Raw genomic sequence first — 14,997 nt, forward strand, 5'->3', positions numbered from 1 at the left:
TCCCTTTTCAAACATAATCAGTTGTTCCACCTCAGTATCTTGTTGGTTTGTTCGGTACCTTCTCTGTCTATCGCTCTGTGTGTGTCCTGATCATCTCTTACTGCTTCTCTGTGTGTCTTTCTCTGTCTGTTTGATTCGGGCTGATGTTAAGTGTTATTGTCCAGCCAGGGTGCGCTTCCCAACACGTGGGTCTTGTTTGAATACAAATACAATGAATAGTTTCCTCTCACCCGCGCAACAGGAATAGACAGGAAGCGGCAACGTTTCGGGGCAGAGTGGCTGGACCCATAACCCAGAGGTCGATGGATCGAAACCATCATCTGCTATCATGTTCTCACCAACATCAAATCGTAACATTCGGCTGCTGCCCAAAGGTAAATCTGGGTTTTCTCGACAGTAAATTTGTTTCATCATCTTGATTTTCATTAACTGGGAACACAGCGCATATGTCCCAGGTTCACAGGAAGTCGTCTCACAACACCAGGTGAAAGTCCAACAGGTTTATTTGGTAGCATGGGCTTTCGGAGAGTTGCCCTTTCATTAAATGGTTGGACAGCTTATTCAGCCAAAAGCAGGGGATTAATTCCTGTATCGGTTGAGATTGTTCATGAAGGCCCGGCTTCGAAGCCTTGCTCCTCTCTTGATGTGTGAATCATCCAGTTAAATCGCCACAGTCAGCTGTCTCCTTTGATGACCCAGAGAAACATCTGAGTCTGTGGACCTAGCTTTAATTTTGCAAGCAATGAACACCTCACAACTCTGACACATTGTTTCAGATATAAAACTGCAAAAACAAAACTGAGCATGCGAACCGGAAGCATCCCTAAAATATCATTTCTACCATCGTTTTGAAATTTGTCATTTCGGGAACAATCAACTTTACCAAGATACCAATTTTACCCAGACACAAAATCCGACGTAGAAAAGCTTCATGAGCCTGACGTGATTTGAACACGCAACCTTCTGATCTGGAGTCAGACGCGCTACCGTTGCGCCACAAGCTCAGACTACTTGCTGCATTTTACATCCGGGTTATGTTCGGTGAATTCAAAATCAAACTGGGACCAGGGAATGGAACTGTCTCCCTCTTTACTTTCTGTGGTTACACATCGAATGGAAGAGTAGCAGCGAACCGGATTAACAAGAAAGCAGCAACACAGCATTATCATGCGGGAGAAATATGTTCTTTGTTACGGGTGTTAAAACACCCTGGTTTGGTGAGAAGTCAAAAGAGAAAACGCTAGAAAATCTCAGCAGGTCTGGCAGCATCCGCAAGGAGAGAAAAGAGCTGACACTTCGAGCCCTTTGTCAAAGCTTGGTTTCTATTGCGTGATGAGGTGGCCGAGTCGTTAAGGCGATGGACTGCTAATCCATTGTGCTCTGCACGCATGCGTTCGAATCCCATCCTCGTCGGTGATGGTTCGTTCAGTGTTTTGAGGTTCCAAGATGAAGTTTGAACACTCAGGCTTGAGAGATCAGACCAGAACAATTCCATATTCCCATAATTCTCATCCTCTGAGAAACTCGATCTGACAGTCAATTCAAATCAGGGCACCCGCTTTGGACACGAGTTTGCCACCATGTCAACATGTGGTTTCGGAAGCTCCAAAGCAGACGCCAGTGGCAGATTTTGTCTTTCCAGAATCGGCAGGTCAGCCATAAAAATTAGTGCTACATTAGCTGGTTTGGCCATGCTAAATAGCCCCTTAATGTCAGGGGGATTAGCATGGTAAACATATGGGGTCACGGGGACTCATTCTGGGTGGGATTGTTGTCGGTTTCGGCTTGATGGGCCGAATGTCCTCCAAGTTCGAGGCGGCAGTTTCGCTTCTCTGAGAAGACTGACACACCAGTTCCTAATTTCCTCAAATTTTACCCAGAAAGCTGACTCCGATGAGATTCGGACCCACAACCTTTGAACATTTCACAAGAAAATGACTCGCAGTCTAACATGCTGGTACCCACTGCCGCAAACAGGTCCACAGCAGACGCCATTTCCCTGGCCCTGCACTCAACCCTGGAACACCTAGATAACAAGGCTACCTCTGTCAGACTCCTATTTATTGACTACAGCTCAGCCTTCAACACCATTATTCCCAGGAAACTCATCTCCAAACTCTGTGGCCTGGGCCTCGGCACCTCCCTCTGCGACTGGATCCTGAACTTCCGAACTCACAGACTTACCTCGAATGGACTTACTTTGCATGAAGTTGATCTTTCTCTCCACCCTAGCTATGACTGTAACACTACATTCTGCACTCTCTTGTTTCCTTCTCTATGAATGGTATGCCTTGTCTATATAGTGCTCAAGAAACAATACTTTAACAATACTTTTTCACTGTATGTTAACACGTGACAATAATAAATCAAATGAAATCAAATCCAAAATGCCATTCTTTGTGCCACAGAGACATTGCTGCAGCAACTATTCCCCGTTCCCATCTGGCAATTTCTGATGTCGTCGAACAGACAGTTGAAAAGTTCAGCAATTGGGCAGCGATTACATTTCAAAAATACTTTATCATCATTAAAATATTTTGGGACGTCCTATGGTTGTGAAAAGAGCTACAGAAATTCCAGTCGAACTCCGAAAGGACACAGACAGGTTGGTGGAATGGGAGGACATGTGGCAGATGATGAATGAAGTGATTAATTTTGGTGGGAATAACACAAAGCGACAATATAAAATAAAGGATTTAATTCCAAAAGGGGGTGCAAGAACAGCAGGACATATTTGGACATGTGCATATGTCATTGAAGGTGGCAGGACAGTTTTTAAGAGCCGTTAATAAAACATACTGTATCCTCCAGTTTATAACTGAAAACAAGAAGTTTATACAAATTTACGGCAAAGAAAATGCAGATGTGCTGTTAGATATTTTCAGCCTTGCCCCTCGCCTGAGGTGTAGTAATCCTGAGGCTAAATCAACACCATTAAGCTCTCCCTGTTGAGATGGGGAACAGCGGATGGTCATTTGGGATTATGGTAACTTTACCTTTATATCTGTGCCATATTCAGAATATGTTTTGCATTATCTGCTGATTTTCGAGGATTGGGATCTTTCTGATTCTGTTGGTAGAACTGTGCGTGTACAAGCAATTTGTTCTGGCGGTCAGCTCCCGGAACAGTAAACTAGTTTGGAATCCATTCTGTATTTGCAAACTCTGGGATTGTAAACGAGTTGATGGATCTCCTCATTCTGAATCTTCAATGCATTTTTTCAGCGTCGCTGACTGGGCTTGCATTTTTTTAAAAATTAATTCATGGGACATGGGTGCCACTGGCTGACCAGTATTTATTGCCCAACTCTAGTTGCCTGCGGGCAATTGAGAGTCAACCACATTGCTGTGGCTCTGGAATCACATGTCGGCCAGACTGTGTAAAGACGGCAGATTTTGGTCCCTCGAGGACCAGATAGATTAATACAACAATCGACAAAGGTTTCATAGTCATCAGGAGATCCTTAATTCCACATATTTTTTATTGAATTCAAATTCCACTGCCTTGTCAGGATTTGAACCCGGGTCCCCAGAATACGAGCTAAGTTTCAGATTTCAGCGATGATACCACAAGGCAAGGTCTCCAAATTTCCTTTGAACTGAGTGGCTTGGTAGGCCACCTCCGAGGGCCTACAACATTGTTGTGGGTCGGGAGTTGTATGTAAGCTAGTCCAGGTAAGAATTCCTTCCCTGAAGAGCATTAGTGCTTTAGTTGTCTTTTTTTACGAAAGTTGATTCAAGGCCATTAATTCCAGATTTTTTATTGATTTTGAATTTCGCCATCTGTCGTGGTGGGAGATGTGTGAGTGTTGGTCTGTGAGAGCTTGTGTGGGTGTGTGTGTGGGTGTGTGAGAGAGAGAGAGTGATGGAGATTCACTCATTTCCAGTGAATGTGAATTAACCTCTTATATTCATACACGGACACTGTGATCCCCTTGCCCTTGCGAATTCCTAAGAAGTAATTATACCACTGATATCCATTGTCGTAGCGTCTGCATGGTTTCCCCAATGTACCATGCCTCGGGACATCCTTTCCTGCAGCGTAGAATGAACACCGCTCGACAATCACCAGGCAAGACTGTTCTCTTCCTGTGGGGGAGCACTTCAGCAGTCACGGGCATTCAGCCTTCGATCTTCAGGTAAGCGTCCTCCAAGGCGGCCTTCACGACACACGACAGTGCAGAGTCGCTGAGCAGAAACTGATAGCCAAGTTCCGCACACATGAGGACGGCCTAAACCGGGATGTTGGATTTATGTCACATTATCAGTAACCCCCACAGCTTTCCCCCTGATCTTGCAGAATCTTACTAGCTGTTCTGTCTGGAGACAATACACATCTCTTTAACCTGTGTTTAATGTTCCCTCCACCCACATTATCTGTACCTTTAAGACCTGGCTGGCTGTAGAGATTTGCATTCTGATTAGTATTCTGTAACTTGATTTCTGTGTCTCTGTGCACTATTGGAGAACAGATTTTCACTCCATCTGACGAAGGGGCAGCGCTCCGAAAGCTTATGGTATTTGCTACCAAATAAACCTGTTGGACTTTAACCTGGTGTTGTGAGACTTCTTACTGTCCTTTCCCTCTGCCAGACATGATGATTCTTCACTCAGATCTCTGCACAATATGAGAGGAAATCTTTCAGGCTCCTTTTATACAGCCCGCCCCGACCTGACTGGGGAAGGCGGAGTGAGAGAGCAGAGAGGGGAGGAGACAGAGTGAAGAATAAACACAGAGCGGGAGGGAGGAGAGAGCCGGACTGACACACACACACAGAATGGCCCCTGATCTTTCATCTCCACCTCCAGTTTCTGCAACCGCCAATTTCAACTCGTTTATTAACAATGGAAGCGAAACACAGCTCCCCACACAAACCCGTCACAAACAAGTGTTTCCACAAACCCGCAGCTTTGAAATATGGAATCAAAGAGAAAATGCTGCAAATAATCAGCAGCTCCGGCAGCTTTTGTGAAGAGAGAGAGAGACAGAGTTAACGTTTCGGGTCGTGACTTTGTTCTTTTGTGTTTTTAAACCTGGTCCCGTAATAATTGTAAGAAGTTTAACAACACCAGGGTAAAGTCCAACAGGTTTATTTGGTAGCAAAAGCCACACAAGCTTTCGGAGCTCTAAGCTCACCTGAAGAAGGGGCTTAGAGCTCCGAAAGCTTGTGTGGCTTTTGCTACCAAATAAACCTGTTGGACTTTAACCTGGTGTTGTTAAACTTCTTACTGTGTTTACCCCAGTCCAACGCCGGCATCTCCACATCATGCCCCGTAACAATTCCCAGTCAGTCATATTCCGACCTAAACACAGTCGATTCTATAGCAATAATCTTCCTCCGCAACATCGTCACACACATCTGCTTCTCGCTGTTTGCAAACACTTTATTGAAGCTGCTTGGGGCAATCTCCTGTGTTAAAATTAAGGAAGTCAGGATGGCCGAGCGGTCTAAGGCCGCAGTCTCCTCTGGAGGCGTGGGTTCAAATCCCACTCCTGACATCGATGTTTGGCTAAGAATTGCCGTCTCACAGCGCCAGGCACCTGGGTTCGATTCCCGGCTGAGGTCACTGTCTGTGTGGAGTTTGCACATTCTCCCTCGGCTTTCTCCGGTTTCCTCCCGCACACCAAAATGCGTGTTAAGTTGACTGGCCATGCTAAATTGCACCGGAGTGTCGGGGAGTAAATAGGGTCATGGGGATCCGGACTGGGTGGGATTGTGGTCGGTGCAGACTCGATGGGACTGCAGGGATTCGGTTAATAATGAGGCGCGAATGCGGTGTTTGGCCGCCAGTGTTACTGAATCTACCAGACATCTTTATTATGCGAGAAAGTGGCGATTGAGCAAATGAAATTCAGCCTGTTTCGCTTTAGTCTGAATTTGAAATGATCTCTATTGAGAACGAGCCGGGCCGCGGGACAGGAATCATTTTCTTGCGGGATCAGCTCTTTCCTGAGAGATGTGGGTGGCTCTGAGAAGAGCCTTTGGGTTCAGAGGTTTACAATTTGCTCGGGTTGTTTCACTTCTTTCCTGACGCTTTCTTCGCTTTTGCTGCTTTCACTTTGGGTTTGGCCTTCGATTTAGTCACTTTTTTGACAGACTTTCCGCCCGTCACCTTCTTCACAGGAGACTTTTTCTTCAGGGCTGCTTTCTTCACCACCTTTTTTGGAGTTGCCACCTTCTTGCTGCTTGTTTTCTTCACTGTTGATTTCTTCACTGGAGTTTTCTTTGCTGCTGGTTTCTTGGCTGCGGGTTTCTTGGCTGCTGCTTTCTTTGTTGTCACCTTCTTGGCCGCTGTTTTCTTTACTAAAGATTTCTTGGCTGTTGGTTTCTTCACCTTCTTTCCCATTTTCCCCAGGCTTTCCTTCTTAGCGAGCTTGAAGGAGCCGGAGGCGCCCTGTCCCTTTGTCTGCGCCAGAGAGCCTTTCTCCACCATCCTCTTGATAGTTAACCTGATCTGGGAGCCGCGCTTCCCCACATCCACTCCACTGCCAGCCAAAGCTTTCTTTATCGCGGCCAGGGACATCCCCTTGCGATCGCTGCAACCCGCCACAACATTGAGGATCTGCTCGCCTAACTTGGGACCGGCTGCCGCAGGTCGGGGAGCCGCCTTCTTCTTCCTGGGAGACTTCACTTGAGCGGGAGCGGCTGGAGGAGCCGTTTCGGCGGCTGCAGTTTCAGTCATATCCGAGAGTGTGTGGAAAATCTGTGTGAGTCAGAACTGGATCCGACATGAATCCAGTGGTGGCGGCACAGAGCAACTTAAAGGCAGAGAGCGGACGGAGCAGAGACAAGCTGCTGTCAGCTCCCGGCTCCTCCAGCCTCTCTGTGTTTCTCTCTCCTCACAAACTCTCCCCTTGCAATGAAATTCCGCCTCTCCAGAGATCCAGCTCACATCCTTCATGTCTCTGACACACGAATGTTTGCTGTTGAAAAGATTTCACTCGAACTGAGAACTCCATTTTCCACTGAAACCCGTTTTACTGCTGCACTGATCGCGCTCTCACACGCGATAGCTGACATGTTCTCTACTTTTCCACTGAAATCTTGAATTTAGCGAACCATTTGCCTTGAAATCTCACTTTGGGGCTCAGCAGGGGGATTAAGGGAATCTTTGATTGGAAAATTGTTTTATTTTACACAAGAGAGACTCGGTGATCTCATGATCAGAACAGACACACAAACACAGTTGGATTAGTCTGACTCCCCCGTCCCTTTCATCCACTCTTACACAATATTCACACCTACACATTCACAGGACAAAACTTTTACCAACTGTAAGGTCCCAGGACGGAATTTCTGCTCCTTTAAGCCTTTGCTCTGTATACCGGGGGCGTCGTTATAGTTTTTCGCCTCAGTAATTGTTAAACACTCTGAAGCCCTCTCCCCGCAGATTGTCTTTGAATTCATTCATGGAATGTGAGTGTCGCTCTCTGGGTCAGCATTAGTTGCCCATCCCTAATTGCCCTTGGGAAGGTGGTGATGAGCTGCCTTCTGGAACCGCTGCAGTCCATGGGGTGTACGGCCACATCTGTTAACCAGATTCCGCGGCAACAGCCAGTTATATCTGTTTTTTCAGTTATTATAGCGGTTGCAGACATCATTATGTTTCTTTAGGGTGAAGATACAAATTAACTGCTCTCGGAGTCTCTCAATTTTCCTGTTTTATTTGTTTTTCCTGCCCTGACAGGTAACAGTAAATCACAACCTCAACAACCAGTGACAGCCAGTTAAGTAATCATCCCCCACTCGCTGATAATGGAGTTTCTGACAGTGGCAGACATGTTCTGACCATCCTCCGATTGGGCCCGAAGGTGACCAGATTCACTGTCAGAGCTGGACTTTCAGACTGAGGGGGTGGCAGAGCCAGGTGAGTGATGATGGTGACTGTGCGAACATTTGACCAAGGGTCAGTTCCTGGCCATCACAGTGGTAATTCATTTAATTATCTATCGCAGGTCAGAACAGTTGGTGGGCACTCCTAAAATAAAATTGACTAAAAATTCTCATCATCGCTGTGTTTCCAATGGAAAATCCATATTCAATTTGCTTTCAGCTGAAATGTTGTTTAAATGAAATTAAAGGCCTCAAAACTAATCAATGAGTTCTCAGTCAGAAACAATAGTAAAAAGAAAGGTGGCCTAAACTGTCCAGAACTATGAGACAAGCCAAGTTCAGTTTACAAACTGTGCTATGGACACATCTGGTATCTGATGAAATCAGCAACTCAGGAAGTTCAGTAATTATAACTAATGAAAGTAACGGTTGTTTCAGCAGAGTGAGCGATGGTGGTATAGGGGTGAGCATAACTGCCTTCCAAGCAGATGACCCAGTTTTGATTCCTGGCCAATGCATTGGTCATTTATTTTGAACCTTATCCACGGCCTCTTGTGTTTTAAACTGAGTGGACAAAAACAGGGCGAACGCAACATTTGACAGGAATGAAATAAAATGCAGATACCTTTTTCATTTTTGGTTCGGACATAATTCTTTTTTAATGAAAAATATTGGAAGAGAAAATCAAGTCTCTGACCAAATAAATGAATTTTCAGCCAGACACAATGACTCAAAGTAAAAGTAGAGGAACAAATTTCAGCTCCCACACTGTGTGTTGCGCAATCCTGGTGCCTGATGAAGTTAATATGAACTTTACTGCGGTTGTTTTCATTATTCTGACAAATAAGATCTGCCAAAAGATAAAATACTGGAAAATCTCAGCAGGTCTGACAGCATCTGTAAAGAAAGAAAAGAGCTGACGTTTCGAGTCCAGATGACTCTTTGTCAAAGCTTTGACAACGGGTCGTCTGGACTCGAAACGTCAGCTCTTTTCTCTCCTTACAGATGCTGCCAAACTTGCTGAGATTTTCCAGCATTTTCTCTTTTGGTTTCAGATTCCAGCACCCGCAGTGATTTGCTTTAATTTGTTAAATAAGCAGCTGCTGTGGCCGCGTGGTTAAGGCGTTGGATTTAAAACCCGATGGGGTTTCTCCGTGCAGATTCGAGCCCCGCTGCCAGCGAGTGTGATTGGAAATGTATGCTTTAGACAGCCACAGAGTTGCAAATCATATTTTTTTGGAAAGAATTATTTGGATCTCCAGCATGCTTTCAGCTACATAACAAGAAGGTGAGCTTGGAAAGGACACCTGAGTGTCCTCAGTCTGGCAAGGACAAGATAGGCCGAATGGGTTCCTTCTATGCTGTTACATTTCTCTGGTTCTTTCTAAGGTGACATGAGGAAAATCAAAGCATGAGCAGAATGACAAAGGCATCAACAGGGGCACAAGGACAAAACAAGGTCTCACGTCAGAGGAAGATTTTTATTGATGACACACAGAACATAAGAAATACATTTATTTAATTGAGCTGGATCCTGGAAAATGACACAAACTTCGAACCAATCAGTGTCTATCTGAGAACTGGCAAGAAATATGGCTGACATTGATACGGTTCATGGTGAATTTGTTTCTAGAATAATAGAATCATGCAGTACAGAAGAGGCTCTTCGGCCCATCGAGTCTGCTCTGACATTGAAGAAGCATCTGATCTCCAATCAAATCGTATCCACCACCACTTGACCCATAGGCCTGAATGTTATGATATGCCAATTGCTGACCACATATTTTTAAAGGATGTGAGGCAACTTGCCTCCATCACCTTCCAAGGCAGCGCATTCCCGACCGTCACTACCCTTGGGTGAAAATGTTTTTCCGCACATCCACCCTAAACATCATGCCCCTCACATTGAACCTATGTCCTCTTTTTACTGACCCTTCAACCAAGGGGAACAGCTGCTTCCTATCCACTCTGTCGATGCCCTCATAATTTTGTACACCTCGATCAGGTCCCCCCTCAGTATTCTCTGCTCTCAAGAAAACAATCCAAGCCTACCCAATCTCCCTTCAGAACTTACATGTTCCATCCCAGACAGCATCATGGTGAATTTCCTCTGCACCCCCTCCAGTGCAATCACATCCTTCCTATCTTGTGGCGACCAAAACTGCACACAGTACTCTAGCTGTGGCCCCACCAAAGTTCTATGCAACTCCAACATGACATTTTATTGCAGTCGATGCCCCGATTGTTAAAGACAAGTGCCCCATATGGTTTTTTTTCACCATCCTACTAACATACCCTTCTACCTTCAGAGATTATGGACAAACACGCCAATGTCCCTATATTCCACAGAACTTCCAAGTGCCATGCCCTTCATTGAATACTTCCTTGCCAAATTATTCCTTCCAAAGTGTGTTACCTCACATCTTTCGGGGTTAAATTCCATCTGCCACTTATCCGCCCGTTTGACTATCCTGTCTACATCTTCTTGCAGACAAAGAAACTCAGCCTCCCTTTCACCACCCAGCCAATCTTTATGCCATCTGCAAAGTCACTCATCCTACCCCCGTCATTTATATTAATGATTTGGATGAGAATTTAGGAGGCATGGTTAGTACGTTGGCAAATTACACCAAGATTGGTGGCAGAGTGGACAATGAAGAAGGTTACCTCAGATTGCAGTGGGATCTTGATCAATTGAGTCAATGGGCCAATGAATGGCAGATGGAATTTGATTTAGATAAATGTAAGGTGATGTATTTTGGTGGATTAAACCACGACAAGACCTATTCAGTTCATGGTAAGACGTTGGGGTGAGTTATAAAACAAAAAGATCTCGGGGTACAGGTTCATAGCTCCTTGAAAGTGGAGTCACATGTGGACAGGGTGGTGAAGAAGACATCCGACATGCTTGTTTTCAGTGGTCAGAACATTGAACATGGGAGTTGGGACATCTTGTTGAAATTGTACAAGACATTCGTAAGGCCACGTTTGGAATACTGTGTACAGTTCTGGTCACCCTATTATGGGAAGGAAGGATATTAAACTAGAAAGAGTGCAGAAAAGATTTATTAGGATGCTACCAGGATTTGATGGTTTGAGTTATAAGGAGGGTCTGGATAGACTGGAACTTTTTTTTCCCCTGGAGCACAGGAGACCTAGAGGTGATATAAAGAGGCCTATATCATAATGAGGAAATAGATAAGGTAGATAGTCAACAACTTTTTCCCGCAATAAGGGAGTCTAAAACTAGAGAACATAGGTTTACGATGAGAGGGGAGGGATACAAAAGGGTCCAGAAGGGCAATTTATTTCACACAGAGTGGTGTGTGGAACGAGTTGCCAGAGGTAGTAGAGGCGGGTACAATTTTGTCTTTTAGAAAGAATTTAGACAATTACATGGGTGAGCTGGATATAGAGGGATATGGACCAAACACGGGCAATAGGGACGAACTTAATGGAAAAAATTGGGCGGCATGGACATGTTGTGCCGAAGGGCTTTTTTCCATGCTGTGAACCTCCATGACTCGATTTATTGACACAAACAGCAAATCCAAATTATTTTTCCCTGCTGCCATCTCCTGGCTGAACGCAAGTTGTGCAACAAGGTCACGGTTCAATCAAACCTTCATAGATTGGAGTGAAATAACATCAACATGGTTCTGACCGATTAACATGATTGCAAAACATGATATTAATCAAATTCCATGTCCCAAGGACCTGCTTTCTGATTGGGCGACCCTGCTCACCCCGATCTATCGGAAAGTGTAAAACTCCCAGAACGGGAATGTCGGTTATATAATTCTCTAAGCTGTGATTTGTCTGCCACTTGATTGCTTGTGTATTCGTTCTATAAATAAAGAGGGGGTGACAGAGCCAGGTGGTGTTGTGGTGACTGTGCGAGCATTTGACCAAGGGTCAGTTCCTGACCCAGAGTTTTGACTTATTTAATTGGCTATCTCTGGTCAGAACAGAAGGGGGACACTCCTAAAAAAAATCACCAAATATTCTCATCATCCATGTGTTTCTAACATAAAATCCAGCTTCAATTTCCGTTCAGTGGAAACTTTGTTCAAATGAACTGCAAATCTAATCAGAGTTATCAGTCAGAAACAACAGCAAAAAGGTGGCTCAAACTGTCCAGAGAAACGAGACAAGCGAAGTTCAGGTTTAAAAAATGGGCCAAGGACACACCTGGTGTCTGCGGAAATCAGCAACTCAGGTAGTTTTGTAATTATAACTAATGAAAATAACAACTGCTTACGCAGAGTGAGCGATGGTGGGAGAGTGGTGAGCATAGCTGCCTTGACCCGGCTTCGATTCCCGGCCATCGCATTGGTAATGTATATTGGACATTATCGGCGCCCTCTTGTGGTTTACACGCACCATTTGACTGAAATGAAGTGGACTTTATTTTTCGGATGCAGAATTCGGGTTCAATTTGATTTTAATGAAAGGTTATTGAAAAAGAATAACAAGTCTCTGAACTAGTGAATGAGTTCTGGATCAGAGACAAAGATACAAATTAAAAGGAGACGAACAAATTTCAACTCACAGGCTGTGCTCTGCATCATTCCGGTGCCTGATAAAGGTCTGTGAATGTTGCTAAGGCGGTTACATCACAATAGCAAATAAGCAGCTGCGATGGCCGAGTGGTTAAGGCGTTGGACTTGAAATCCAATGGGGTTTCCCCGCGCAGGTTCGAACCCTGCTCGCAGCGCGTGCGATTTGAAATATTAACTCTACTGCTTCAGGGCAGCCACTGGCTCAAAGAAGGTTTGCAATGTTTTGGCATATCGTATTTGGATCTCCATCGTGCATTCAGCTGCATGGCTCCGGGCTGGGTGCAGGAAGATGGGCTTGGAAAGGACACCTGGGTGTCCTTATTATTTTGTAAATTGAATTTGTGTCTTTATATGCCCTGTTGTGAATAGAACTCCCACTCACCTGATGAAGGAGCAGCAAGCTTTGTTACCAAATAAACCTGTTGGACTTTCACCTGGTGTTGTGAGATTTCTTGCTGTGTCCTTGGACTGGCATGGCAGGATAGGTTCAATGGCTTCCTTCTGTGCTGTTATTTTTCTATAATTCTTCCTGTGGTTCGATGAGAAAATTCATAACATGAACATTTTCTTTTAAAAGCAGTATCAAGGCACAAAGGCAAAATACGGTCTCATGTCAGAGGAAGATTCTTGTGCAATGGCATAAGAATGCACACAGAGCATAAAAATACATTTCATTACAATACATTGAATGAATATTTCAAAATGCTGCTTCGATGATATCACATCATGTTCATTCAAACACATTGCAACAAGCTGGTCATTACTGGGCGTTCTGTATTCCTCGTTATGACAGTTTGGGAATGGAAGGAGCAGGTTCACATCTGCACATTGACAGGATCAAACTGTCTCAGATTGACAGCTCCCAGGACAGGCTTTCCTCTCCTCTCGCTCTGTGCTGTGGATTCTCAGGGATTAGTTGGAGTTTCCCAGCTCAGTAACTGTAAAAGCCTCTGAGGCCGGCGATGCTCACAGTGTCTGCTCCCCAGATTCAGGGGGCTGCAGCCAATCAGAGCTGTGCCTGATTTAACCCAGAACTGGTTGAAATGATGATATTGTTCACAAGCTGAATTCTATTTGATCAGATGAAGATACAGATTGTGTGCACTCAGTCACTAAACAACAATATCCCGCCTTCTTATAGAGTGGATGAGAGTGGGTGGAGGGAGAGACAGAGACAGAGTGAGTTAGGGTGGTGAGACACAGACGGCCAGACAATGTCTCAGTGACAGAAATCCTTGTAAATTCCAGCTTTAGCCAGAAAGATTCTCTTGGAGAAACAGAAGCTGCAGTATGTGGAAGAGACACGTTATTAATCCCACACTCAGGAACAGTGCTGCCTTTTGACAGAAGAGATGGGGAGAGGCAAAATAAACTGAATGGTCCAGTTCAAAACTGTGTGCAGGCTCAGAGGGAGTAGGTTCAGGAAGATATTTGAAAGTGAGACAGTTCAGGACAGTCGCTTGCAAAGTGGATGGGATCCTTGGCTTCACAAATGGAAGCACTGAGTATCCATTGGATCCCGCATAATCCACAGTGTAAAAGGAGGCCATTTGCCCATTGCATCTGCACTGACTCTCTGGAAGAACATCTTTCTAACCCTCTTACTCTACACATCTTGGGTCACTAAGGGGCAATATACAATGTCTAATCCATTTATTCTGCACATCTTTAGTCTATGGGAGGAAACTGGAGCACCTGGGGAAACCCATGCAGACACAGGGAGAATGTGCAAATTCCACACAGACAGTCAGCCATGGAGGAATTGAGCATGGGTCTCTGGCGCTGTGAAGCAGCAGCGCTAACCAGTGCCACTCTGCTGGTGTAACTTTAACAATCCAATTCCTTTCTGAATGCCTCACTTGAAGCTGCATCACCACATTGTCAGACAATGCATCCCAGAGCTGAACTACTCGCTGCGGGAAAGGGTTTTCTCATTATGCTTCAATCACTAATGAAGGGTCAGTAAATTGGTCCACGGGGGTGAAAGGGTTTCGTATGATGTGACCCTTCGTAAACTGGGTCTGTATTCTCTGTGATTCACAAGCATGAGAGGCAAAACATTAAAACATACAAGATTCTGAAGGGGTTTGATTTTGTGGACATTGGGAGATTGCGTAAGCTGGCTCAGTGTAAGGATCAGATCATTTCGGACTGACATGAGAATAAATTTCTGCACTCATTGGGTTGTGATCCTTTGACATGCTCCATTGTTGAATACCCTAGTGGTGTCACAGTGGTTAGCATTGCTGCCTCAAAGCACCAGGGAACCGGGTTCAATTCCACCTTGGGTGATTGCCTGTATGATGTTTGCACATCCTCCCCATGTTTGCAATTCATCCCATTCTCCAAAGTTTAGATGGATTGACCATGCTAAACTGCCTGTTAGTGTACCAAATATATTGGTTCGGGGGATTAGCAGAATATGTGGGGTTACCGGGATAGGGTCTGGGTGGGATGCTCTGTCAGAGAGTCAGTGCAGATTCAATGGATCAAATGGCCTCCATCTACACTGCAGGTTATGACAGTCTATGACAATTAAGGCTGAGATAGACAAATTTTGGTTTCTCAGGGAATCAAGGGAGTGAGCAGTAAAGTGGAGT

At 44.9% G+C, this 14,997-nt stretch overlaps 1 protein-coding gene and 3 non-coding genes across 4 annotated transcripts; 2 read left to right on the top strand and 2 right to left on the bottom strand.

The window, feature by feature from the left end:
- Positions 1–932: 932 nt before the first annotated feature.
- trnaw-cca (transfer RNA tryptophan (anticodon CCA)) lies at positions 933–1,004 on the bottom strand. Its single transcript has one exon. It is a non-coding gene; the product is annotated as a tRNA-Trp (tRNA).
- Positions 1,005–1,331: 327 nt separating this feature from the next.
- On the top strand, positions 1,332–1,413 carry trnas-gcu (transfer RNA serine (anticodon GCU)). Its single transcript has one exon. It is a non-coding gene; the product is annotated as a tRNA-Ser (tRNA).
- A 4,605-nt stretch (positions 1,414–6,018) lies between these two features.
- On the bottom strand, positions 6,019–6,684 carry LOC144482194 (histone H1-like). The gene has a single exon (XM_078201402.1). The coding sequence runs from the start codon at positions 6,682–6,684 to the stop codon at positions 6,019–6,021; it is 666 nt and encodes a 221-aa protein (XP_078057528.1).
- A 5,786-nt stretch (positions 6,685–12,470) lies between these two features.
- On the top strand, positions 12,471–12,552 carry trnas-uga (transfer RNA serine (anticodon UGA)). Its single transcript has one exon. It is a non-coding gene; the product is annotated as a tRNA-Ser (tRNA).
- Positions 12,553–14,997: the final 2,445 nt, after the last annotated feature.

Source organism: Mustelus asterias, unplaced genomic scaffold (assembly GCF_964213995.1).
Source record: "Mustelus asterias unplaced genomic scaffold, sMusAst1.hap1.1 HAP1_SCAFFOLD_35, whole genome shotgun sequence".
NCBI lineage: Eukaryota > Metazoa > Chordata > Chondrichthyes > Carcharhiniformes > Triakidae > Mustelus > Mustelus asterias.